The sequence below is a fragment of the Hypomesus transpacificus genome, chromosome 6, assembly GCF_021917145.1.
Source record: "Hypomesus transpacificus isolate Combined female chromosome 6, fHypTra1, whole genome shotgun sequence".
Taxonomy (NCBI): domain Eukaryota; kingdom Metazoa; phylum Chordata; class Actinopteri; order Osmeriformes; family Osmeridae; genus Hypomesus; species Hypomesus transpacificus.
Genome location: NC_061065.1, coordinates 7,214,926 through 7,238,813, shown reverse-complemented (window position 1 = coordinate 7,238,813; position 23,888 = coordinate 7,214,926). Strand labels below are relative to the sequence as shown.

The window sequence follows — 23,888 nt, the reverse complement described above, 5'->3', positions numbered from 1 at the left end:
TGTCGTTCTCGCCTCACAATCCAGGGATTTGCATGGAGGTTCCTGAACCCGGTTTGAGGTTGTTATTTATTTCTTTTAAGGCCTCTTATCGTGTGCTAGGAAGCATAGCATTGCTTTGGTGATGACTACAATACACTACAAACCCCCTGTGATGGGTTTTACTACAGAGGACCAGATCCAGCTTTATGATCTCAGATACAGTAGAATGACACACTGTCTGTGGTACAGAACTTTGATGTGTGCTATACCAATGTCATGGTGACCCTTTTCACACCCAGAACCTGGTTTTTCCTCTGTGTGTCTGAATAGGGGTTTATCTCTGACAGACATGTTCATAATAAACCTGTGACACAGTCAGGTACCATGTTGTCTGCCTGCACTGTACAGAACCTTCCTGCGACAACTCAGAGTTGGATTGACTCGCAGCAGCTGGAAAATTCACCTTTTGATAGGAGCCTAAAATATCCTTGGTAACCAAACTCTAATTAGCCCTTAAAAAGGGGATGTTTTTTTATAGACCTGCATGGTGATGCTCGTTCCTCTTCCTGTTTCAGCTCTCATTAACGACTGGGAGAGGAGGAATTAGAATCAACAAATGAGCCGGAGTGTGTTCCATGTCAGTCAGGCGCACTGGGAGCAGATGCTGGGAGCATTCACACATTCACTGCCTCCCCCTCTCTCTCTCTCTCTCTCTCTCTCTCTCTCTCTCTCTCTCTCTCTCTCTCTCTCTCTCTCTCTCTCTCTCTCTCTCTCTGTCTCTCTCTGTCTCTCTCTATCTCGCTTTATCTCCCTCTATCTCGCTTTATCTCCCTCTCTCTCTCTCTGTCTCTCTCTATCTCGCTTTCTCTCTCTCTCTCTCTCTCTCTCTCTCTCTCTCTCTCTCTCTCTCTCTCTCTCGCTTTATCTCCCTCTCTTTATCTCCCTCTCTTTGTCTCTCTCTCCGTCTCTCTCTGTCTGTCTTTCTGTCTCTCCCTCACGTTCTCTAGTGTGAAGCTTTCCCATGGCCTTCTCTGAAAACATGCCTTTCAAGAGACCGTATGTTAGACCAGGGTTTGAAATACCATACAGTATCTCACCCCGTCTCTTCCCCTTCTACCCATTTCTGTCCAGGCTGACCCCTGTCGATCCCTCTGAGAGGAAGAGGAAGTGATGTCACGCCACCACCACCGCTTCGAGAGGGACTACCGGGGATCGTGGGAGCGCAGAGACGTCCGACCGTCCGCCCCCCACAACGGAGGAGCCAATCACAGCTGTGCCGCCGCCGTCGTCAACGGAAACAACCGACCAGGGCTCCTCCCTCTTCCCCTTATTTCCTCCCTCCTCCCCACCCCAGTAACAGTTGCTGTGACAACGTCCAGCGGTGACATGGTCGTCAAGCGTGGGGTGTCGATCGCCGGATCGGTTACTGCTGCTTCTGTGAAGGTAAGGACTCCAGGCTGTCATCCTCTTCACCCTGGTCTCTGATGAATCTCTCCCACTTTCCCCCCGGGGGCCCCCTTTAGCTAAACCTTTTAACTCTCTCCACGCTTTCCTGTGCTTTCCAACTCTCTGCTCTTGCACCGTTCTCCAACTTCTTCTGTCTCCTCCTAACTTTCTCTTTCTGTTCCCTCCAACTTTCTCCTTCTTTTCTCTCTCCATGCTCCAATGCTTTCAGCCCTCCCAAGTCTTTCCCTGCCTTCTGTAATACCCCTCTCTCTTTTATCTCAGAGTTCTCCAGCCTCCCTCCTCTTCACTCTCTCCCTCTCTCTCTCCCTCTCTCTCTCTCTCCCTCTCTCTCTCTCTCTCTCCCTCTCTTCCTTTCCCCCTCTCTCTCCCTCTCTCCCTCTCTCTCCCCCGCTCTTCTTCCCCGCCAAACCGTTTACCTCCATCTTCATTTTACTTCTCTGCCAAATGGCAGGCTTGTCCTCTCTCTTTTCTCCTCCTCGCTAATTTTCTCCCGTCGTTATGTAAATCACCTGAGGCAGTTCCAGAGACGGGGCCAAGCCTACGGTGCTTAACAAGCTCTTGCTGGTCAGTAGTTAGAGGAGTAAGTTATGTCCTGAAGACTGTGTTCCTGTGATGAACTTCATATAAACCAGAAGGTTTAACTTTCCGAACGATCAACTGTGCGGTTTGTTTATCGATCAAGTGTGCGGAACTATAATGTGGCACACATTATCACGACTTAACACAAGGCTTTTACCTTTATTCAGATGCTAGCCCGGCTTGGGCCTAACACAGACTTATTTTTATTAATACCTACCTGTCACTCTTTTCAGATCATATTTTTAGCGTGTGTGCTCTAGATTGAGCACAGGGAACTATTGTTCCTTATCAAGAGGAGTTTAGCCATCAGAGATCTTAACAAAAAGAGAGTCAGCTCTCTCTCTCGATCTCTCTCTCGCTCCTGCCTTTGCTACCATGACGACCATTCATCTTCTTCTCATGCTTCTTCTCAGTATCACATTGGTGCTCTTTTAATATCAACTTGAGAGGCTTGAGGCTTCTGTACCTCCTCCAACCTCACACCGCTCTCTGCCTGTCAGCAGTGGAGCTTGTTCTCAGACTTGGTGCTAAGTGCTGCCAAGGCCAGACCAGAGGTAAACAAGGCTCCAGTAATTTACCTCCTAAGTGCTCATCATTAGGTGCTTCAGTGAACTCACTGACCAGAGAAATGTTAAATCTGCTCCGGCACCAGAACCGGCCCCTTTGTGAGCTGAATAATTGCATACTGTATATCTGGGCAGGCTCCCTCCAACTCCACGCATGGCCATTGTCATCATTCAGTGGCTGCCAAGGCAATTAGAGTCGCTCAGTACGGTGGTAGCATACTAACCCTAACCCTCAGTACGGTGGCTATACATTTAGCATCAGCACTCCTGGCCTTGCTTGTCAGTTATTAGACTATGCTGTGTTTGTGTGTGTGTGTGTATGTGTGTGTCTGTGCGTGCAACATTATGCAGATGCGTTCCCCTGATATCTCTCTGCCTAGTGGGTGTACCATGGGCAGCATCCTTCTAGTCTATATCGCCTGTGACACTCTTTTGTTCCTCAGCCGTCACAGAACAGCCGTGTTTGAAAAGGCAGGCCTCTTCTGGTGCTCTTCAATTACACGCTGATAGACCTCCACTGGCTGTCAGTGGAGGGTCCCTCTTTAACCCCCCTCTCTCTGTCTCCCCACCCCCTCTCTCTCTCTGTCTCCCCACCCTCTCTCTCTGTCTCCCCCCCTCTCTCTCTGTCTCCCCCCCTCTCTCTCTGTCCCCCCCCCCTCTCTCTCTGTCTCCCCCCCTCTCTCTCTGTCCCCCCCCCCTCTCTCTCTGTCTCCCCCCCTCTCTCTCTGTCTCTCCACCCCCTCTCTCTCTCTGTCTCCCCACCCTCTCTCTCTGTCTCCCCCTCTCTCTGTCTCCCACCCTCTCTCTCTGTCTCCCCCCCTCTCTCTCTGTCCCCCCCCCCTCTCTCTCTGTCTCCCCCCCTCTCTCTCTGTCTCCCCCCCTCTCTCTCTGTCTCCCCCCCCACTCTCTGTCTCCCCCCCTCTCTTCCTTTCTCCTTCCCATGTTCTCCCCTTGCTCCCTACTCCGTCCAGGCACAGCTACACTAAAGCGCTGACAGACTCTTATGGATCTCTGCTGTGAAAACGTTTCTCATCAGGCATCACGCAAAGGAAAAGCAGCACAACATCTGTGCTCTCGCACAAGTCTGTCCCCATGTGTGTGCGTATGTGTATGTGTGTGTGTGAATCTATAGAGGTGTGTGTGTGTGTGCCAATCGTGCATATGTGTACGGTTTGTTTTCTCTTGTCAGCTCTGAAACGCTGCGCTGTGCTGGTTCCATGATCTGAGAAGCCCATGGGGCGTGTAGGGACCCAGGCAGGCCTGGCCATGTGTGCGTGAAGAAGGCAGGCACTGAGGCAGGATGCACGCCATCTGCCAGCCTCTTCCATCATAGCGGCCGACCAGCCACGTGGAACAGCATACTGCGTTTCATTTAGAGGTGCTCTTTGTTATTTATCCCGGACCGGTTTTAATTAACTTTTATGTATTATCACTTTGTGTTCCCAGCTGCATGGAGAGATAAATCCAAGGCAGTTGACTGAGCTATTTCTGTGTCCGGTGATGAATGGCGAGGGAAGGACAGTGCTGGTTGTGGTTTTAGAGAAAGAGGAAGCACCACAATCAGGTTTATTTAGGTCATATGGAGTGACATCGACCATTCATTTACATAGATTCATCAAGCAATTACCCACAATGGGAGACCAGACAATTTTCACCTGCTCCCTGGAAGATGCATTGGTCTGAGGGATAATGGCGGAGGGAATGTTTGTGGATGGAATTTCTTTCAGTGTGTTTTGGGGCGATTTGAAAGACTCTACGAGGGTTTAAGGACAGGTCGCAGTGGATCCTTTCATCAAGTAATGCTAATATTAATATTCTGGAGAAAGCTCCTTTTCTGTGACTATCCCATTGATACATGTGGGTATTTTAGTCAGAGCTGTAGTCTAATGCCCCAGTTTGAGAGGGCAAATCCCTCTTCCTCTGATTAAGAAGTTATGAGCCTTTTGAGCCTGTGACTCAAATATACATTTTTCACTGCTGTGCCGTGCATAATACCAGCAGAGCAGCACAGACTTGTGGCTAATAGTTGCACAATTTTATATTTTCCTAATTAAAAATATCACACTGAGCCGTACTGTACGCATGATGGAGCATGAGTCAGCTCCTTGTTTTGAAAAGGAACCAGTCGAGTGAGAAACCACCCCAGTGTGCCACCTCAGATTAACTCCCACAACACCGCTCATGTAGGATCTCCCCCCTGAAGCGCAGACACACGTAGAGACCACCATCACCCTTGGCAGGTGGGGTCTTATACACGATCAGTCAGAGAGGCGAAGAAAAGAGCCGGCCTGTGAAAACATACCTATGATGAAATCATCTCAATCTTCACTGAGGCTGTGGCTCAACAAAAATATCTTGGTTTTGAAGGTATGATAACCTTGTCTGGGAGGTCGCGGCAAAGGTAAGATGATTAAAGTTTAAAAAAGGCACATGCAGGGGAGGCTGGGAGGGAGAGCACGTGCCAGAGAGATAGAAAGAGCAAGAGGGAATAAAAGGAAAGGTTGGCAGGTGGAAATTTCCCTCGAATTAGGCTTGTATAAAAGGTAAGTCTGCTGCAATTGTACTGTCAAGTGAAAGAACGAGATTGTTCTGATAAGAAGGAATTTTACATTTACAGAGCAGACAGTCTCTCCATGTGGTCTCAAAGACATGCCAGATCCCCTATGGATTCTGCCACAAGCTGGGAATTTTCCATGAACAGCTATTGAATCAGGGCTGCCATAAATAGTCTGTGCAGTCTTCCTCTGCTTTAACAGTTTTCTAAAAGCTTATTGTGTCACTGGTTGACTTGAAGACGTTCAAAGACGGTAAATATTATTTATGTTGAGATATAATTACTGAGGTGAGTTTTTAAAAACTGTAAATGTCAACGAGGTACATTTTGATAGGATAGTCACTGTACTATCTCATTCAGTGTAGAATTTGTTTGGAATGTAAAGCTTAAACAAAAGAAAACCGTATCCTCTGCATCATGAATCATGGTATTTCTTTGTGAGTGGGAATTTAAATAACTTCATTGGCCAAGGCTATAAATTGCAGGCCAGACTGTGGTCCTTAAAAGCTTGGATTTATAGTGTCTTTGTCTCTTTCAAGAGTGGCAGGGTTATACTACGCTAAAATATACAGTTCTGATTAATAATCTCTTCTGCGTTGTCACTCCGGGTGACTGATCTAAGAGGAGGTACGTCTCTTTCGGCAGTTCTTCACAAGTAAGTCGATCAACTATTAATGACCGAAGAGGACTTCTATTCCCATCTTTTAGCATTGTATCCTTGAAGCCTGATGTTCTATGTATATGTTGATTATGTAGAAACCTGAAAGTATCTTTCCAAGGTCAAAGACGGGTCTCCTGTGTTGCCGCCTTTTTCTTCGTTGAAGATTTAGAATTTCTCTGTTTTTTGCTCTTAATGAGGGCCGAAAACTGGCAGAAAAGCACTCCACGGCAACTTGTGTGTGTGTGTGTGTGTGTGTGTGTGAGTGAGTCCTGTATTATCTGTGAATAGTGTAGAGGTTCCCTGCAGAGCTGCTTATGAAGCGTCGGGTTCTCTTTGAGATGTCCATCTGATCCATATGGGGGCTCTGATAAAGCGAGCCTTCACTGTGGAGGCAGAGAGCTGCCCTTGAGGAACTCCACAACGCTCTCACGTTAGAACAGATGCCTCTTCTCCTTTACTGTCTCTGAGGAGTCTGATGTGTTTACTGCAAGTTACAGACAACTCTGACTCCCTGGTTTGATGTTGACATGCAACCCGATACAGAATGTTAACTTTACGGTCAGTCGGTTATCGGACCTTTACCTGTCCAAAACATCAGCTGAACACCAATACCTAATCCACATTAGTAATTACCTTTTTATTTTATTTATTTACTGAAACCTAGATTTATATGTATTCATTTAGCAGATGTTTTTATTCAAAGCGATTTTCAAGAAAGAGCTTTACAAAAAGTGCATGTCAATGATCATAAACAACGAGATAGCCCCAAAAACACTGCGGGCAGCCCAAACATGAAGCATACATTGTGAAAAGCAAATAAGGCAATGGGTAGAACCAGAAGAGCATATAGTTAGATACATGGCTTTACAGTATATAAATACCCTTTTTAAAGCATTCCCAAGGCAACAATAGGACCTATTATGAACCTTGATTTTCGCTGATTGAACAGTGATTTTCCCTGAGATGCTGCATGGAAACAGTTAAGTGTTAATGAGGAGCATGGATCCTGTGTTTCCCCAGAACCAGTGCCCTGGGGACTGCAGGCCTGTCAGCATGTGGGTCGCATTAGGGGGGTTTAAACCAGACCTGGCAACCGACACAGACCTAGGAATCAAGGACAAAGAATACTCACCTCTGTCAATGGACTGTTTGCTGTCAGATGAACATGACGGTGAAAGTAAGCTTCAGCTCAACATTGCTTAATTTTTTCCCTGAGCGTAAAGAAATCCTAGAACATACAGCAATCAATAACTCCATTCGCTGATCAAAATAGTGTTTTTCCCGTGGCATTTCTGTAGCATGAGATGTATAAATAAGAGGCCTAGCCATCCGAGTGTTGGAGCACAGTTTATGTGACAGGAGAAGATCAGGGAAAAGGAGGAGCCATCTGTTATCTCAGCCTCTCTTGTCAATCTCTGTAACAGAATGTTGGACCATGGCGTATACCAGTCTAAATCTTCCCACAGTGCATGTTCCTGTCTGCGGGGTTCTGCTACACCGCGGTAAACGGACTCCTTCGTTGGTCTGCCTACGTGTTGGTCTGCCTTCATGTTGGTCTGCCTTCCTGTTGGTCTGCCTTCGTGTTGGTCTGCCTTCCTGTTGGTCTGCCTTCATGTTAGTCTGCCTTCATGTTGGTCTGCCTTCATGGTGGTCTGCCTTCCTGTCTCTCTGTTTGTCTGTGTCAGCCTGCCTGCCAATCCGTCCATCTGTTTTTTTTTACTTTCTGTCCCGTAACGTTCTCTTCCTGTCCAAGTCTTCACCCCCCCTCTCCAGTGTCCCAGTTTAGGCTCCTCCTCCACCACATGGACCCGGAGCAGAATCTGGTCAGAAAGCCAGGAACAGTCTGCTGTTCTGCTGTTCTGTCACCGGAAACAACTCTGATAATAAAAACCCAGCCAGTGCTCTGGCAGCATGGGATGGCTCTACCGGCCTGTGTGGGACTATCAAAGGCCCGCATGCTTCCTGCTGGTTGTGGGAGCTGACCAGTGAGGGGGTGTGTGTGCTCTCCTGGGCTAAGCGTAGCTGTGTGGGAGGGTATGGATACAGGCAACTCTGGTTCTCCACCCACACCACCGAGTTTAGTTGTTCAGTGAAATAAGCCCATAATATACAGTATCACATTCAAACCTCTCCGTTTAAGATGAATAATACAAGACCTCCTCTATGGCCACAGTGACTGTTCATGCTATCTGGGATCAAGAAAGGAACAGAGAGGGTTATGTTTCGCTGCTGTCTATCTGCTCCTGTAACACAGGGTCCTTTGTCTATGTGGTTGAATAGGAGTGAGCACTGGAGACGCTGCTGGGTAAACAAAGGTGTACTGTACAGACATCATCTCACCAGCGCTTTCCTTCTCAATTTTCTCCCATCCTCTCTCTCTCTCTATCTGTTCCTCTCTTTCACTCTCTTTACCATGTATTTCCATGATGCCTTTTTTCCATACAGAAGGTGCTGTTTAGAGAAGGACTGGATGAGCCTAGGACACTGTGAACATTAATCCCTCCCCCCTCCCTTCTGTGGTTGAGTCCAATGATAGTTCTTACGATAGGGATAGAAAACCCTTCTTCTACCCCTCCCCCCCCTCTCTATTTCTCTATTTCATCTTATTCTGTTCCTCTCCCTTATCACGCCCCATCTCTTCTTTCTCTCCACTTTAAACGTATCCCAGTCTACCTGGCGCCGTGCATCCATGTCCCTACAGTTCTGCCAGCCTAGCTCCTCGTGAGCGTACGTGTGTGAAATTGGATTGCTGATCCGTTGGCGCTGAGTGGCAGAGATGTATTATGGGATAGTGGTAGTGGTAGCGGCGGCGATAGAGGTGCTCTTTGATGCCGGAGAATAGACGACCGGGGTTGTAGAGTCGTCGCCGGCGACGACGCTCGATTCTCAATCTCTCCCGGCCTGGAAGTCTTTGGGGCAAAGCCCAAACCGACAAACCGTTTTCCCATAGTCGGCTACATTGGCCACATGTCTCAGGTCAAAAGAGCTGTGATGTACAGGGTTTGAAAGCTTGTCACTTTCCATTTGAAAGAAATGTTGGTAGGCTCCCGGTCCGCCTCGGCGGTCTATGATCTCAACGCACGTCGAAGCGGCTGTCTTGTTAGATTTGTCCCGACAGTCTTCTGACGATGCCTCCACGGAGCTTTCACCACGTCCTCATGGTGGCGTTATAAGGTCATAGGTCAGATTCAGGGGGTTGGGTTCTGTAGTCGAAGCATGACCCTCTGACCTGCCCAGCTGCCCTTTACCACCATCACCACCACTGAAAATATCCTGGCAGCTGATTTAAGCAGTCATGTCACCTGTGTCATCTACTGTTTGTGGCATCGCACACATAATCTTATATATAACATACTGTATCAAACAGAGGGTCCCCTTGAGGAGAAATATACGATGGCAGAACAGAACGGTTTGCTTTAAAGGTTACACGATAATGAGAGCAGTAGCTTTGTGCATGCTAGTACGTTGACACATTTAGCTCTTGGAGACATCCGCGTCGCCAGGCTGGTTATCACAGCTGCTGCGTCTCCTGCACATTAAGCAGAGGGGGAGCCTGCTCTGTCTGAGCTTCCAGTCAGCTGTCCACGCACTGTAATTGAGCACATCTGCAGATGAGCGGATCGGATCTCCAGCCCTTGAAAGACCCCCGCACTTAGCAGTCGTGTTCTTCCCCTTCAGGTGTTAAATGAACTCCCCGCTGAGTCTAGCTGACTGCGTGTCATTTGGTTTTTCAGCCTGAAAAAGCTTGCTCCTCTCTTATCTGTCACTGCCCCTTCTCCCCCATTCTCCCCCACCCCCCTCCTCTTTGTCTCCCCCGTTCCACGAGGGCAGAATAGAGAGTGGTGGCATTTAAAAAGGTCTGCATGGAAAAGGGTTGACATTCAGAGGCACCGCCACCTTAAGGTTAACTCTGTCCGAAAGCTGAGCACAAATGCAGGGTTTTAAAAGCATCAATCACATTTTTCGAAATAGCATTTAGATACCATGCCCAGACCTCATGATGTGTGTCATCAGAGTGATCAAGTGTTTATCATTCTCCAGTAAACATCTAGTCACTGGAGAATGGCTGCCTCTTCACTTGGAGATGCCTAACACCTTTGACATAGATCTCCACAATTGCTCTCAAGCATCTGTCATGTGCAACAAAAGCCACATTTTTCTGATATTGTGGGCTCTTTTGTGGCATGATGTGTGTGTGTGTATAAATGAATCTGCCTTATAAAAGAGCAATTATGGCAGATGATTCAATATCAACGCCTCAGGGTGAATCTTGACTCCTGGCAACAGTGACCAATATTTCCCTCAGCAGTGGTGAGGTTACTGTGCTGCCTGCTCTGCCTTTAATTGGAAATAACCTTCGTTGCTGTTCAAGTCTTCAGGTGACTAGGCGGTGTTTTTCTAAGTGGGTGCAAAACACAGACTTCTCCCATGGCTTCTGAGATGTTTCTTTGAATATCCAGGGAGGCTAAATCAATATCCAATTGACTGTGTGCTCCATTTCCCCCCTCTGAGCTGGTATCTGGGATGGATCAGGTCCATGTTTGATCAGCTTGGGTCCTGGAGCTTCCCATGTGGAACTCGGAACACAGAACACGGAATGTGGAACGTTGAACAACACAGGCAGCTGTAGCAGCCTGTCTCTCTAGTTATCCACTGCTGTGTTGTATTGTGATGGATGGGGTGCTCAGGTTATTACCATAATTAATAGCCTTTTAATTAAACATCTGTATGCCTGTTTGTGGGGGGGGAGTATGCGGTTCAGTAATCTGCTGTAGGAAATGGAATGGACATGCATTGTCTGGGCTATTGATTAGACCTTCTGATATAATTTTATTTCAGGCTAATAACAAAGGCTTGCGCTGAGAGTTGAAATGAAGATTCTGGGAGCCATACACAACATAGTACCTGTTATAAATACTGGGTGTCGGCGCAAAAAGGTATTGCAGAAGGCTACATAGAGTCTCTCGTTAATCTATTACAGCCAAACTGGGAAGACCCTAAAAACAATCATCATTTGCAGCACACACAGTCATGATGGACACTTTTAATGAGTTCAAAGATCTGTTTTTGTCTGTTCTTCCAACTCTCTGTTCCTGTCCGTTGGCCTCTCTCTCTGTCTCTCTCTGTCTCTCTCTCTCTCTCTGTCGCTCTCTCTCTCTCTTTTTTTGTCTCTCTATCTCTCTCATGGTGGCTTCCCGTGTGTCTGGACCTGGCTCCCTGTACTCGAGGGAGTCTCTCAGCCTGTCATTTGAATAATACGCACATAAATAATAGATATATTTTAAAATGCAAATTCTAATAGGGACTTTGGGGGTGACTCAATCATCTCGCTTTTGCGGTTTGACCTTAACTCCTGCTTACAAATTACTGGGAGCTCACTGTTTCTCATTATCAGCTCTGTGGAGAACCATACTGCCCAGCACCCATTAGCCCAAACCGCTAGACACACTGTAAGAAAATGTTATTCCTTCATGTTTACATATATGGTGGTGTGGCTTCTGATGTGAGGTTTTTTAGAAAAGTGCCCTTAGCAAAAACTAAAAATCATGTAATGATCCACTACTAGTAAGATAACAACATCAATTGGCTGTGCTTTTTTGTGCATTATATAAAAGTTATCAATTGTTTGTTGTTTGATGACGGGACTGGAAGTAAACTAATGGAGTGGGCAGGGCACCTTAGAGTAAATGTAGGTGCTGTGTAATCTGATACATCTTTTTTTGTTGTTGATTTCATTGGTATATAAAATAATTGTGAAGAAGGTATAAAATCCCTTCGTGTTACCATATTTTTGGATCCTAATTGACAACTCTTTAGGGTTTGTTGTGGCACTGTAAACTAAACACTGCCGGGTGCTGTGGTGTTGATCTCTGCAGTGTACCTGCGCTGTCTGTCCTTCAGCAGATGTGAGGGTCTGAGTCAGCATTCCTCACCTCTAGTCATGTCAAGTCAAGTCATTTAAGGGCTGTCATTCAGACAGACAGAGAGAAACAGAGAGAGAGAGAGAGAGAGAGAGAGAGAGAGAGAGAGAGAGAGAGAGAGAGAGAGAGAGAGAGAGAGAGAGAGAGAGAAACAAACAGAAGCGGAGCTGGAGTTGCCATGGTTGGGCTTCGATGCGAGCGTCTTGAGAATTTAGTGTATGATGATTGCACCGCCGAGTTTCCCCTCTATCCTTCGATGACGACTCCGGCTCATTTGATCCATTACTCGTAGTATTACCAGGAGCTATAAATGTCAGCCAGGTTTATGAGTCATATTTTAGACGTGCTCAAAGAACAACAAACACCCTCCGGTCTCCGAGGGTTGCCCTGTTTACCAAGTTTGTCAGTTTTGTTCATGTTAGTAGCGCACAACCTGCTGTGTCTCCTAGAAGCCTGATTTGTCGTGACATTTCCGCTTCCCCACGTTGCTTACACTTTTCATTATTACATGTTCCAGTTGGTACGGAGCAGGGAGGGAACACGTTCAAGGTCAGATTGAAATCGCAGCCATTTCATCACGAGGCATTATGGAGTGTGCAAACGTTGGAGGGAAAGCAATAAATATTGTCAAACACCACCGAAGCACAATCATTATTCAAGGGGTTGTGGGTGTTATTATTAGAGTACGATTTATTGCAGACTTGCTTTTGTGTTGTTGTGTTTAAATGTGAACCTGTTCAGATCTACTGTAAAAGCATTTCGGTGTCGAATTAGATCTGCTTCAGTTTCAGCTCTCACACTGCGTGTGACTCCATTTTCAAAATCAACATAACAAAAAAAATATTTTTAAGAAAAGCTTATAACCTTTTCAGTGTGGCCTTTAACAAGGTGCGAGTCTGTAAATTAAATAGAAATGCATTGTCTGAATGAAGGGCACTGTCCTTGACAAGTCTGTTAGTTACTCCTGATCAAAGCATCAAGAGCCACATGCTGAAAGGGCTCATGCTAAATCTAATTATTACATACCTACGTACCAGGGAGTATATTTTTTATTCACAGAATGTGGCCCTCAACACCTGCCCTCAAATTATACTGTAGCTCCACACTAAGTTTGTAGAATTCTCTAGAACATTTTATTAATTTTAACACCTTATTTGAAAGGGGTCTTTATAATCATTCATAACGCCCATAAGGGTGAAAGTATCACGCAACATCAGATAAAAAGAAATGCTAAAAAGAAAAGTGTAATTCCGTTTTTACATTATACACAATCTCTCTGTCTCTCTCTCACACACATACACACACAATTAGGAACACATATAGACCTACACACTAGAGCTGCGTACGAGGTGTTATATTGTATTTAAATCCCCTTTAGCAGTGTGGTATGTTTAGAATATCTGATATAATTTCTTGTTTGGTAATGAGTTTTAAAAAGGTAATCTATGAATAACATGCTCAGACCTTTTTCATCTTCATCATTGTTAATACATTTGGATGCCTATGGTGGGTTCTTGTTTAAAAAGCAGACTTTTGTTTCGAAAATATTCCTCAAACGACATTAAAGTAATGTTAAAGTGATGTGTTGCGAAGGTTGCCATGAATGATTAAACTCACGTTAAACTCATGAATATGTCAAGGAGGGTTTCATAAAGGTCATGAATTCCTATGAAGACCCCGTTCAAGTGAAGCGCTACCCATGAACGTTCATCGACCAGAACATAATTTTAGTTACTTATGACCTTTGACAGCTATCTCAATGTACTGTATTTTTTTTATGAAGCATGGACAATAATTAGATCTTGTGCAAATAAAACTAAAATATATATAGAAACGTCTTATAATATCTTTGTCTGTGAAACATAATTATCATTATCCTCTCTGAAACTTTTGTCTAACAGTGACTTTGTGATTTTATTTTTTAGAACGACTGTCTCAGTGTTTGTTTTTGCATCATGAAATTGATGAGGTTGCCAACCATCTCTCTTTTTTCACAACAGTAACATTGACAGTAACCAAGAATTTGCATAAATGTTGTCAACATTTCCTTTTTCTTAAAGTGTTGCTGGGCATTTTCAGATTTTGTTTTGGAGTCAGATTCAGTTGCCCTTGAAAGATCTAGGTTGAGGTGCAGTTACCAGAATTTTTTTTGTCCTTTTAGCTTAAGGCACAGACTTCTGATTTAACTTGTTCAAAGGAATGGTATTAATATTTATTACATGATAACCCCCCCCCCCCCAAAAAAAAAGAAATTAGCCATTGTTTTTATTCAGATCATTTAGATGTGTATTATGTGAGGTAAAAATGTGACCAGAAATCTCTGGATATGTGACCTGCATATTTCCTGCTCAAATGAGACATGTTAAATGATGCGCCAGAAGGGAAATGAGTCTTTTCAAGCAGCACACACTGTTCCGATCATCACAGATAACCAAGCTGGAAGGCCAGGGACCTAATTTAAGGGCTGTTTACCGTACACCAGGCTTTCAGTAGGGTCACACTCTGCTACAGACATGGGCAAAAACACAAAGGAAAAGGAAAGCATCATCAAACTGGAGCATGAATGAACATTATGATCATTTATTTACTGAGGTTGCCATGATATGTCTAACAATAATTAATTGTCTACTTTACAACATCAGTTCAGTGGTATAGCAACATGTTGCTGCCTGTCCGTTTTCAGAACCTTAGGTACATCACAACACAAACATCAGATATACTAGATTATAATCTATACACAGTAAGGTTCACAGGCAGTGACTAAATAGGGAAAGATTTTAAAGATATCACCAGAGCAGAACCTTTGTGTGAATCACCGTCCATACAAACCTAGCTGCGTAATGAAACGGTTAACAAAAGAGTTTGTTGATTAATCAAAGCCTTAATCCTAGATAAGCATTGGAATGGGACGTGTCACTATACAGAGAGAAAGTGTTGTCATATTTCAGTGTTTGGACTTAGGGGGTCATCCGCCTCAAAGCTGCTGTAACGATGGATGTTTAAACGTAAGCTCTCGTTCTTTATGACCATGCTTACTCTTTCTCTGAGCTCTTACAGCCGCGGTCTCTGTCAAACCCTGTCAGAGGCCTTGTCAAGCAGAATGACAGTTAATATCTCTGTGCGGTTGAACTCTCTCATCCTTGACTAGCTTTGTGTTTCTGTAGAACTCAGACTTAGTCGTATTCTCCTGCCGCTAAAACATAATCTTACTCCGTGATCCTTGCGAGGACCTTTCCCGTCGTGATTGAGACATATGACCACCTCACAAGCGATGTCCTTGCGGTGTTGAGATTTTCTGGCGATTCAGAAGTAATTGTGAAGTGTTGATCAACAATCGACTGAGAATAAAAGGCTGTGCTTTAAACTGACCTACAGTTGGAGGACATGTTCACGTGTAGGACGTGGCTGCTGTGTACGAGATGGATTTGTTCTCCATTCGGGTGTGTATGGGGAACGGCTTCAGAAATATTTTACTTATTGTATATTTTATTTTAATTGTATTCCACTTAGTATTGCTAGTTTATGTATCCTTAGTATAGTTAGACCACATATTTAAATTTAAGATTCCTATATGTTTACTGTATGCACCTTCCTGCCAAAGCAAATTCCTTGTCTGTGCAAACTTTCATGGCAAATGAATCCCATTCTGATTCTGATTCTGATTCTGAAAGACGAGACGTGAGGCTCAAGCGTTCGTTCGTAGCAAAGAGCCTTCTCAGCCTCTCACCAGTCAAATCTGTTTAAAACAATATTAGCTGCAGGGGAATAAAAGCACTGTCCAATTATTGCATCCTCATAGCTGTATTATCAAGTCTTGCATACAAATGTAGCTGCGCGATTACATTATTTGGGGAGATATTGCCGCTATTAAAGTTTATTTGACAGTGATGGAGGTTTGTGTGAACTCTCTGAAATGTTGACTTTCAGCTTTCTAAATGCCCCATGCAGGACCCCTCCTAGCTCTGTCAGACTTATGGTGCAATTGACTCAGAAGAGACTGTCTAACAATAAGGAATAGGAACTCTTCTTTTCTTCCACACTCAAATATACGGCCTCATTTCATCAGCTTAACGACCTCATTTAAACAGGCCTAATGACTCTTGCTAATGTCCAGGCGTAGCCGTGAGATTGTGGCTATTCTCACAAGCAATGTCCTCTGCATGCCCATTGTATATCTCCATTATGAGGGCTCGTCTCCATGGAGAACACAACCTATTTATTGTGCTCCGGGAACACTGCAGATTTATAAAAAAGGCACTGGCCTCTCATGTGGATGTCTCGCCTGGTCGGTTATGACATGGAGGGCACTTACAAGGAAGTGTTTTCTCTGTTTTGAGTTATTAGTATTCGCCTCCAAATACCAAAGGTATATTGATGTGTTCATATTTCTTCGGTTTTCTTTCGGACTCCTTTCTTGTGTATCGTTGTGTCCCAAATGTTAAAACTTAATCATCGTTGATCATTGTCATGTTTGTCTGCAGGTCTTCCACAAAACCAGTCATTATGGGTTCTTCTCACTGTCCCAATAGAATTATTCTTGACAGCAACAATGAGTGATGGAAAGGTCAGAAAAATGCAGCTGAAATCCATTTTGACTGTCTGCTCCCTCACAGCGTCCACAGTCTTGGAACGGGAGTTCCATGAGGTGTCCACAATCAGACCTAATAGTGTCATTAAACTGGCTCTCTCTGTCACATAATGACACCTTATATTGGCTCCATCGTGCCACCCCCACTCCCCGCTTTATTTAAGTCTGATGGTTTCCCTTAAAGATTACAGAGAGAAACCCCACCAGGCACCTTCGACCGGGATCAGTTGAAATAAGGGACAGTTGTCTGTGTCAACCCAAATCGATACGCAAACATGGACTTCCTGATGTCTGCGTTTGGGGCCTAGAAGCCGACTGCTACAGAGAGGGGTGTAAAGCCCATCCTCCCTAATATGTGACAAGAAATCAATGGCGTCTGATAGGAACTCAAACGTGACAGCTCAATAAGCTTTAGGAGGAGAATACCCTGTCCGCCACACCCCTCCCCTCGCTTCCACAGCGTCTTTCTACAAGAGACTTAGCAGACGTGCCAGCTTCCAGCTCACAGATTACACTGCTGTCAACACATCTACAGGGAGGGTAGGTGAGGAGGAACTTGGGCACACAACACAGCTCCTGTTCCTGAGAGTGCTGCTGCCTTCTCAGAAGGGGTTCTGGATGGGTATTTGAACATGCCTTGCAGCCCACACAAACTCTTAAATGTATGTGCTTTTCTGTTTTTCGCAGTATTCATGAATGTAGTGTAATGATATTCTATGAAGTGTTTCTGCACTTCATTGAATTATAAATAGTAGGACATGTCACTGCATGATCATTTATTGATGCCATGCTGCATCCTGTTACTGTACATGGATCTACGTGACACTATTTGTGTGTGTGTGTGTGTGTGTGTGTGTGCATGTGTGTGTGTGTGTGTGTGTGTATGTGTGTGTGAGTGAGTGCACACGTGGGATTAGTCCCTTGAATTTAATCAATTAAAGCTGTTTATTACTCTCTTATTCAAGTCAGGCGGCAACATTTTATCCCAGAGTGCTGTCTCTCCATTCAGTATACCTTTTAGACTGAAAGTTTATTTGATCTACAATGCAATTAAAATCTTACAGAAAATTGCACTTAGTGGCCTTGTATGCAAAGCATCATGAAGGATCATGAAGAATTTAGAGAAGTGTCACCAAAGAGAGAGTACCAAAAATAGTGGTCCAAAGTGATTGTGTCTGCCAATGTCTTGGACTATTTCTCACAGCCTTTTGAGACTGTGTTGATTGCTGGCATTGAGGCAAGGAAATAGGTAGCGGGAAGATCTGTGATTTTCAGCAGTTTGTAGATTAATGGGAAAACAAATGGATGCCCAGCAAGTCGGGTACACTTCTCTCTCTTTGGTTTTTCCTCTTTGATAGCACTGCAAGGCGTTTAGTCATTCCGTATAGCACCTCACCCCTGATATTTTGGAGCCTTGCAGTTTGTGCTCCACCTTGCACCGGGAGGGTGGGGCACCAACATGGCCGAAAACAAAGAAACAGGCAGCATGTTTGTACACATTGATTTTACCGTCTCCCAGCCACGCTCCAGGCTTTCTGAAGCCTCCTTTGGATTTCTCCTCCATTACCGTATAGAAGATATTGACCCTCTGCATGTTTTAGATGCTTTACTGTCAAGGGGTCTTTATCAATGGATTTTTTACTGTGTTCCTGTAGAGCTACAAGATTTTATTCGGCCGGGCTTATTTCTAAAAGTGGCTGTACTTGCTGTCATAGTATGGCTTGAAAGACGTGAGGGAAAAAAATCACTTACGAATGACCCTCACAATTTGAGACCCAACAGTGCATTGACAGAAGCATTGGTGTCGGCAAACTGGTTTTCTGTATACTGCAGAAAAAAAGAAGTCCCACATCATTTTAAAGTATTTTCTGTGGAGCTGTGTTTGTTCATTGAAAAATGTTGAACCGCACCAGCACGTTTTTACGGCAGTGGTATTGAAGTGGGGAGGAAAAAAATAAATAGATGGAGCAAAATCATAACACTCAAAAGAAAACATCTATATTTTACCTGTCGTTCGAGACTCTCCATCTAGGATGTGGACCTTGAAATGAGTTTTTCCATATGGATAAAACCAAATTAGCATTTAAAAAAAAAAAACAGTGTTGGGCCAGATAGCTAGCTGCACATTCCTGTCTGAATGAAAGAAACCCCCTTTTTAAACAATCCCCTCTTTTTGAGTAAAATATTTAAAAATATTTAAATCTTCACCAACCCTCTTTTGTTGTTCACCTACAGTACAGCAGAGTACCAAGGACTCTCCCTTAGTTTATCCTCTTTGGCAAGGCAGTAATGATCCCAGCGTGTCTCTCTCGTGTAGCCTCCCTCTCGCCGCGTGTCGGCTAGACTCTCCCACTGCCGGCAACACCTTGGAGCTGTACCACAGGGTGCCCAGCCATCGCATCGCTTAGCCACTGACCACTTCATCTTCTGGGATAAAAATCCGTCTTTCAGCCCCCTCACACACCCGAGGGAGCTGGAACCCATTCAGCCAGACCCAACAAAGACTGACTGGAAAATGGCCTCCGAAGAAGAAAAAAAAAAATGTTTTAAGAGGATATGTAGGTTTGGCTTAAGTTTTTTTTTGTTGGGGGGGGGGGCTGATATATTCACAGGCTGTCTGGTAAAGCAACACAGAATCTCTAACGAAGGACATGTCAGGGTTGTGTGTCAGGGTTCATTCCTGCAAATCCATCCGCGTATGTCTCAGATTTTCAAACAACACTTCTATTAATGAGGTCTGCTGTCAGTGGTCAGACAGTCTGCAGTTTGGCATATCAAAAAAGAGATATGGAAGACATTTGTCTGTGCCCTACCTCGACTGGAACACACTCTCTGTAGCTGCTGTGCTGTGTTCAATGAATGTCTGAGAGATTATGAGCTGAAAAGTAACTGAAGGAAGGCTGCAGCACATGCTGTAAGATACGAATGACTAGATGTGGACGATATTTTAACTTTTCTCACTATAATCAGGGTTAAAATTACGGAGGGGCTTTTGGGGGTTTGCCCCCCCTAATTAAGACTTGGACCCCCCCAAAAGAGGCAAAAACAACAGGTTGAGGGGGTCGATAAATGTATATATCGTTCTTACCTGTAATCGTAAATATTACTTTACGCCCTGGAGAAGAAGTTGACCCTCCCCCACCCCGATTGTCATTGTATAATTCTCACTCTGACTATAATGTATCCGGTATTGACTTACTGTACAGATAAATAAAGTAGGTTCTGTTAGTCTGAATAAATCGTGCCTCTGATGTCCATTACTTTTCCCGTCCTCAACACAGCGAGAGCAGAATGTCAGTCTGGACTGGTATGTTTTCATTGTGACCGCAGGTCTTTTATAAGCGATTTGGCTGGAAATATGACATCATCAGACAGTATTTCCGAGCAGGCGGATTCTTGTTGTTTACGGCTGTTGTCGAGGGTGCCTCTAGCCTTGTGTGACTGCTTATTCTCAGAGACTGCCTCTCTCTGTCTGCCCTGCTTCCCCCCTCGTTTGCCACCACCAGATCCAGCCGAAGCTACACTTCATTTCCAAGGGGCTCGTTTTTCTTGGCGGATTTCTTCTGTCTTGTCTCGTAACCCCATGCTTATTTTAAAAACTAGATTCGTAATCTACGACTCGAGTCACGACTTCCCCCCCCAAAAAATAATTTGCTTGATTGAACTTGCCTTTGTAGTTTCCATAATTAATATTCAGCACAGTGAGAGGAGGAGGGCCTGTGCATTGTCAATAGCAGCTGTGTTGGCCGTATTGAAAAGAGGTGGGAGTGTTTGAAATGGCTTTTAAATTGAACAAAATTGAACTTCCCTGTCAATCCCTGGAAAACTCTTGCCCACACAAACAAACACATCTCCACCCATTGTTCTTAACATCATAGATGTGTTGTTTTTTATGTAGATTGTTGCAGCAATGAGAGTACTCATTTATCATAACACTTCTCGGCTCTTCCTTTATGACACTTCTACCTCTTCTGGAAGAGCCGTCCTCGATGTCAGCTGTACTGATCACTCTTGTCCATAACAGAAACACTGAATTGGGCCTTTCCCTTCATTATCAGGCAGTTACAAAATAATCCCCCTTTTTACTCTCTCACTTGGGACTGCAGAACCCATATTAATTCCAAGTTAGACTTGAAAAGAGAAATGCCACTGTTGGATAACCAGAGGGTTTGTCCCTCGCAGACTGCTGTGTGTATTGTACCATCTCTTTGTGTTTGTACACATGGCTAGACTTCCTCGCTCAGCTTTGCTCAAGCAGAACCATAAAGTCGCCTCTCGGTCCCCATGGCTACAATTGTGACAGGCGGCGGACATTTTGTTCCCAATACTCTGGCCAAACATCAGCCGAGGTCAGGGCCTTGTGATGTCCCGAGCCTCTCTCTGCCCGCTGTGAGGGTATGCCGCGGACCCAGTGGCCCACATGATGTCCTCTGGGAGGCGGTCTTATGACACGTAGAGGTCTCATCAGACCCTCCGTCCAATCACCGGCCCCTCTCCCCAGAGCCCCGGCTGCAGCTGCCTCCTTCAGCCAAAGCTGCGGGCTACTGCACAACCACAGAGCAGCCCAAACCTAAACAGTAGCGTCTCTACGGTAGCACGAGCTACAGGCTCCAAACAAGGAGAGTAGCCAAAAACAACCCCAGTGCTCTTCAAGGAGTGGACAGGAGGAATGTTGGAGTGGGCGGTGGACGTGCTCCTGAACCACCGGGCACTCATGGGATATTAGGCCGGGTTTCCAGGCCTCGGCTTCTTACTGAAGCCTGTCGACCGCGCCGGCCTGACCGCGCTCCTGTTTTCCGGAACGTGTGTGCTGATGCGGAGGGCACCGAGCTGTCCAAATGTCTTAGCAAGAATTTCAATGGAAGTGAAGTCCGTTCCCCTTCAGTCGTTTGCCCGGGGGGGGGAAATTAAGCGTCTCTACGTTGACTCTCTCTGTAGCGAGGGTGAAAGATCTCCTCCAGGCTTTGGTTAGCTGTGTTTGTATATATACAGTGTATATATAATATATATGATATATGAAATGTATAGTATATATAATTTGTCTGTCAAGGCGGCTCCCTGTTGGTGGTCAGTGTTAAGCGAGGGTACAGGGGGAAGGTAGGTTGTGCTATGAAAAGACCAGGTTATCAATTTCAGTTCCTTTACTTCGCTTGGCAGCCCTCTAACAATGCCATGCATTAGAATAAAGGGCCGGAGTTTGAATGAGGTTCATTATGAATTCATCCTTCTAAATCCCAGTGGCTGTGATGCAGGTTGTATGCAGGTTGCAGCCTAATCCAGCATTGTAACATAATGAACAACTCCCTCAACAGGATTTCATAAACATACATTGTTGTCTTCTTATACAAGTATGATAGTGTTTAAAGAAGTACAATATCTTCATCAGTATCTTCTGGATGACAAGTTATTTTCTGGTAAGGGCAATGCGGTACGATAAAACTAAAAATAAACTCGGTGGTAGGAGCTGCTGAACTTGATCAAGTTAAAACAGATATTGTAGATTCCCTCGGCACTGTGCATTTGCTCCCGTGCCGACAAGGAAAACAATATCTCTGTTTCTATTCTCTCAGTCCAGCAGCCTGCTGTCAAATCCAATACTCTGCCTGTCCACAGCAAAGCGCAGTTCGCCATGTTAACCACCACTGCATCTTAAAATGGCTCCCAAAATGGCGAAATTGTCTCTATGTTTACGAGGGGAGATGCTCTGCTTAGCCACAGTCTTGCAGATTATCTACAGCTTCCCCATGCGCTCGCTCCACCATTCAGGACCATGAAGACGTCAGCCCAGAACAAATGCACCTCACATTTAGGTGTCACGGGGTATTCACACAGAGGAAGCAGCTGTGTAGGTGAATGGCGAGCAGAACTAGACTCTTCGCAGGTTGTTCTTTTGCGTTTGCCGTGGGTCATCATTCCACGGTGGGTCCAGGCTTCAGTCAGAAGACCCTTTAAAAAGGTTTGGGCTTTTTCTTTCCTAGAAGAGCTGAAAATGACATGTCAGAGGAGATGATACGAGCATGTATGATGGATGGGTCTCTCTCTCTCTCTGCCCATCATCCCCCTCCCTCCCTCCCCGTCACCCTCTCCTTTTCAGACACAAAGCGTTACCTCCATCACTCTCCGCATTTCTGCTACATTCTCTCCATCTCCCCCAGACGGTGCCTGGCCGAAGGGAAGAAAAACCCTTTTCTGCTGGAGTTAAATTGCATTTCCTCGCCTGCACATACAGTACTGTTCCCCGTGATTTGTTTATGGTGTGGAATCATAATGTGATATCACTTTGCGGGTGCGAAAAATAAATCAATAAACTGCTACAGCTACAGCAGGCGTTGTTGATATTTAGATTACGATTCAATTTGCCTACACGGATCTCCTGAGAGATGGGGTCCGATCTTGTAGGTGTATTGTCGCATCATAGCTCGGGTGCATTTAAATCTAACAATAACGGCCACCACAAATGGTACCATAAGGAACCCAGCGAGTGTGCGTAGTGTGTCTGTTTGGCCATTCATTAATTGATAAAGCTGTCTGAATCAAAACAACAAGGCTTCAACACCCTAGCTCGATTACCATGGCAGCCAAGCAATATTACAGAGCGATGGGCATGCCACCAGCCTGCGGCCAGTTATTTCCTCCTTGTCCATAAAGAGGCGTGTCACCAGTGGAACACGCAACCTTAAAAGGCAGAACGTAATAAACCGGTGTAGCGCAAGGCAGCTCGCTTCACGGTGCTATCTCATTGTGTCTGGCAGTTCCGCTAATGACATTTCATGAGATTAGCTTTTCACAATAGTATTGTTGCTGACCTGTGTGTGTGTGTAGGTGTATTTGTGGTGTGTGTGTGTTTGCATTCTCCCTCTGTTTCAGTCTCTTTCTCTCTCACACACACACCTCCTTCCACAATGAGTCAGTCCCTCACTCTCTTGCTTTCCTACTAATTTCCCTTAAACCTGTTATTAAATCTCACAGCAGTTTGTTGATTTGATCAGTGTGTGCTGTGAAGTTTTGGGCACCATGGGGACTGCAGTCTTATAGACATGCCCGTCTCTCTCTCTCTCTCTCTCTCTCTCGCTCTCTCTCTCTCTCTCTCTCTCTCTCTCTCTCTCTCTCTCTCTCTCTCTCACTGTGTGTCTCTCTCTCACTGAGTTGAGTAATAAACTGATTTCTCAGGAGATCCTAGAACCCATCTCACGACTGGACAGCCATTTCTTAATACCTCAATCTTACATGCTTTCCCCTCGTTCCAACATTGTGTGTGTGTGTGGAGGTCATGCTGGATGTGTGGATGTTCTTGTGTGTCCCTGGGTTCACCTTTCATTGGTTTTATTCAAGGAATGAGGTCTTGTATAAGTCTGGTGTGGGTTCAGCAAAAGTACCTCAGCAAACACAAAGTCTTGTTTGTTTGGACAGTGAGAGAAGGCCAGGTCTGGTTCCAAACAATCAATGTCCACAGCCTCTATTGAGGGGCAGGCTATTCCCATGGCAAGCAAAGGCATTGGTCTTTGGTCTTGCGAAAACATACAGAAGTATGGATTTTGTATTATTTATTTTGTTTATGATGGAAATAATGAAC

The 23,888-nt window shown here is 45.0% G+C and overlaps 1 protein-coding gene across 3 annotated transcripts in view; it reads left to right on the top strand.

The window, feature by feature from the left end:
• The window catches only part of LOC124468790 (kelch-like protein 29), a 132,448-nt gene that overhangs the window by 35,626 nt on the left and 72,934 nt on the right, over positions 1 to 23,888 (top strand). For 2 of the 3 annotated variants that reach the window (XM_047021750.1, XM_047021749.1), the window contains one exon: positions 1,111 to 1,422. In XM_047021750.1, the coding sequence (XP_046877706.1) occupies positions 1,150 to 1,422 (273 nt within the window). In that variant the 5' untranslated portion in view covers positions 1,111 to 1,149. Of the gene's footprint in view, positions 1 to 1,110; positions 1,423 to 4,853; positions 4,959 to 23,888 lie in introns of those variants that run through there. The other variant, XM_047021751.1, reaches the window with a different exon arrangement.